Here is a 3,310-nt window from a genome sequence, read left to right on the forward strand (position 1 = left end):
CAGTATTCATTTTTTTATTGTTTGAGCAAAAGAAACTACAAAAGAAATCCTCAGCTCCATGGCAGAATATGTAGAATCATGGGAAATTAGCATTAAACCTCTTAAGGATTAGCCCATTTTTTTCAATTTTCATCTAAAATTACATATCCAAATCTAACTGCATGTAGCTCAGGCCCTGAAGCAAGGATATGCATATTATTGGTACAATTTGAATGGAAACACTTTGAAGTTTATGGAAATGTGAAAGGAATGTAGTAGAATATAACACTATAGATCTGGTAAAAGATAATACATAATATTTGAAATGCAAGAGAAAGGCCATAATGTATTATTCCTGCCCAGGTGCAATTTAGATTTGGGCCACTAGATGGCATCAGTGTATGTGCAACATTTTAGATTAACCATTGAATGAACCATTGAATTTCTGTTCAAAATTTTAAATCAAGATGCCCAAATGTGCCTAATTTGTTTATTAATAACTTTATGTTCAAAATTGTGCACTCTCCTCAAACAATAGGACGGTATTCTTTCACTATAATAGCTACTGAAAATTGGACAGCGAAGTTAGATTAACAAGAATTGAAGCTTTCTGCCCATATCAGATATGTCTATGTCCTGGGAAATGTTCTTGTTACTTACAACCTCATGCTAATCGATTTAGCCTACGTTAGCTCTACCGTCCCGTGGAAGAGACACCGAACCCAAATAAGTTTTAAAATGCAACATTTTCTCTCAGCTGCATTACAAAAGGCACCCGGCTCACTAGACAGTGATGAGCCAAGTAAAGCCCGCCCTGGCCAAACCCTCCCCTAACCCAGACGACGCTAGGCCAATGACACAGCCTGGGATTGAACCCGGGTCTGTAGTGATGCCTCAAGCACTGCGATGCACTGCCTTAGACCACTGCACCACTCAGGAAGCCCTAGATAAATAGCTTTAGACTCATCTCCAAGATGGGAGCCTCTAAAATGTGTATGTAGCCACGCTCTTTGCCACACCCCCTACCAACCACCCTTTTTGATCCAGAAAAAACCCTGCGCTCCAAATCCAAATCTCACAGCCTATTGTTCTGGAAATCTGACCCTTACTCATGTGTCAACAGTGGTTTACCTTTGAGGAGATAAAAGCTTAATGATAAACATGATTTCTATTGCATTAAACCCAGTAAATCAAATCAAATTTTATTTATCACATGCGCCGAATTCAACAGGTGAAGTTTTTACAGGATGTGATCAAACGGACATTGTTTATTCAACCCTCAAGCCCACTCTATAACATATAATGCTTTTACCTTACCTTTTCCATATATTAAATAAACTATGCACTATATAGTACTCATCTGGACACAAGTCAGGGTGGCCCAATCTGACAAAATGCCATGATCAACTTACAAGGTTTTCTGATCTATATAAAGGGTTCAATCACTGAACCCACGTGAAACTAAGTGCAGCATGGCAGAACATTGTCCAATGGTGATGCAGTTGAACCATAATACCTAAATAAATGTGTTTATTGATAGGGTTGAGATGTGAAGCAGAGGACTGGGGTTGCCTGTACATGAGTATGTCCTGTGGTCATTCCATCACATCTCCATATGGGGTCTTCTTAGGCCCAGCTGGTTCCTCAGGGGCAGGCTCTGCTACTGCAATACAGACAGACACATAGAGATGTCAGAGACCTGAGAGCTGAATAAACCGCTGACCTAATGTCTACCCCTCTTATTTTGTGTCCGTCTTCACAACCGGCATTGAGATTTAGTCCACGTAGTATAGAATGGCATAGAATAGAGTAGAACCACAGCTATACTCACTGTGTGGTGTTCGGTCTGGTACTTTCCCTGTCTCTATTAGCATCCATAGGTCAGTGCACTTCATTGTCTCCCAGCGTGTCACTGCATAGCTGCCCACTGACGAAGCCGCTGAAGGGGAATAGAGAGGGCAATGAAAGGAACAAGGTGAGACAAAGAGGTAGACATGATTGACGTTTAGACAATAATTCTAAAATCTATATTACTGCAAGTTATAGCTAAACATCACATTCTGTAATTTGAGTACACAGGCACACTCTCACCTGTTGAAATCAGCAGGTTCCACTGCAAAGGATATGGAAGCCTCTTCTGAATAACTTTTTGTATGAGAAATAATCCACTTGTCCCTACAATAGAGTACAGGACATGTTAGGGTACATGAAAGAGGCTCCACGATGCATTCATGCATAAATAAATTGCTATTATATGAAGTGAAAACAAAGCATTGGGAGAGTGTCATTCACCCAATATAAAGGTCGCTGTCCCTTTCATGAAGGCTTGAGACTGACAGGCAGCATACTGCTGTAAACCCTGAGACAGAAGAAAGATCGCAAATGGGTTGAATATAAAATGCAATCATCATCAGAGATTATTTTATGTTCAATATGTGTCCCAGGTTAGGTAGCTCTGGTAAGAAATCTGAGAACACAACTAGCAAATGTATATAATCGTGTTTTAAACGTCAAAACACAAAGCACGTGTAATCTACAGCTGAGCTACAGCCAGCATTCAGCAGTGTCTTGCGTAAAAGGTTGAAGCAGTAAAAAGAGAAAGGACCAACCGGATGTTTTGCTGCAAGCGCATCGTCCACTTTTGTGAGTCCAAGGTTGACCATTTCGTAAATAAACACTTTAATGAAGTTGACGTATTTATTATACCACTACAATATCCAACATATACAAGCCAATGTGTACATAACTGTTATGAAACTTGCAACTTCCGCATAGAGTAAAACAAATCCCGAAGGGTATAATTTTATGAAGGTTTCTGTGATACTAAATGACTCACGACGCCTCGTGGTGTGGAGGCGTCAGTGCAGCTCTTAACTAATGAGGCATGAAGTGTGCATTACTGTATTCACTTTTATGGGTAGATAAATCGTATTGGTATAGTTTGTTTTCTGCTGTGTAAAGATTTGTAATTTATATATTATGCAAAAGTTTAAGATTTAGCATACAAAAAAATGAAAAGACCCATAATCACAACTACAATAGAGCATGCTTGTCATAGTCTTGATTATTTTCTTCTCTGAACATGTAAGATTTTTCAGTGTGATCCAATGCTTTACTCTACTGGTCATAGTCAGCTTTTATTTAGGCAAGTCAGTTAAGAATACATTCTTATTTACAATGATGGCCTACCAAAAGGCAAAAGGCCTCCTGCGGGGACGGGCTGGGATTAAAAATAAAATAATAGGACAAAACACACATCACGACAAGAGAGACACTACAACACTACATAAAGAGAGAACTAAGACAACAACATAGCAAGGCAGCAACACAT

At 39.4% G+C, this 3,310-nt stretch overlaps 1 protein-coding gene across 1 annotated transcript; it reads right to left on the bottom strand.

Annotated features, from left to right (window-relative positions):
* On the bottom strand, positions 1 to 2,773 carry tmem141 (transmembrane protein 141). The gene is made up of 5 exons (XM_020457316.2): positions 2,589 to 2,773; positions 2,272 to 2,338; positions 2,071 to 2,154; positions 1,811 to 1,918; positions 1 to 1,642 (listed from the first exon to the last, which is right to left on the bottom strand). The coding sequence occupies exons 1-5, from the start codon at positions 2,640 to 2,642 to the stop codon at positions 1,575 to 1,577; spliced, it is 381 nt and encodes a 126-aa protein (XP_020312905.1). The 5' UTR covers positions 2,643 to 2,773; the 3' UTR covers positions 1 to 1,574.
* Between the last annotated feature and the right edge of the window lie 537 nt (positions 2,774 to 3,310).

Source organism: Oncorhynchus kisutch, linkage group LG23 (genome assembly GCF_002021735.2).
Source record: "Oncorhynchus kisutch isolate 150728-3 linkage group LG23, Okis_V2, whole genome shotgun sequence".
In the NCBI taxonomy this organism is placed as follows: domain Eukaryota; kingdom Metazoa; phylum Chordata; class Actinopteri; order Salmoniformes; family Salmonidae; genus Oncorhynchus; species Oncorhynchus kisutch.

Bases quoted from the DNA above. Each gene is read 5' to 3' on its own strand.
- tmem141 (XM_020457316.2), bottom strand. From the start codon at position 2,642: ATGGTCAACCTTGGACTCACAAAAGTGGACGATGCGCTTGCAGCAAAA. The intron at 2,339-2,588 runs GTTGGTCCTTTC...CTTCTGTCTCAG, and splicing joins CGCTTGCAGCAAAACATCCG to GGTTTACAGCAGTATGCTGC. The intron at 1,919-2,070 runs GTGAGAGTGTGC...ATTCCCCTTCAG, and splicing joins GAACCTGCTGATTTCAACAG to CGGCTTCGTCAGTGGGCAGC.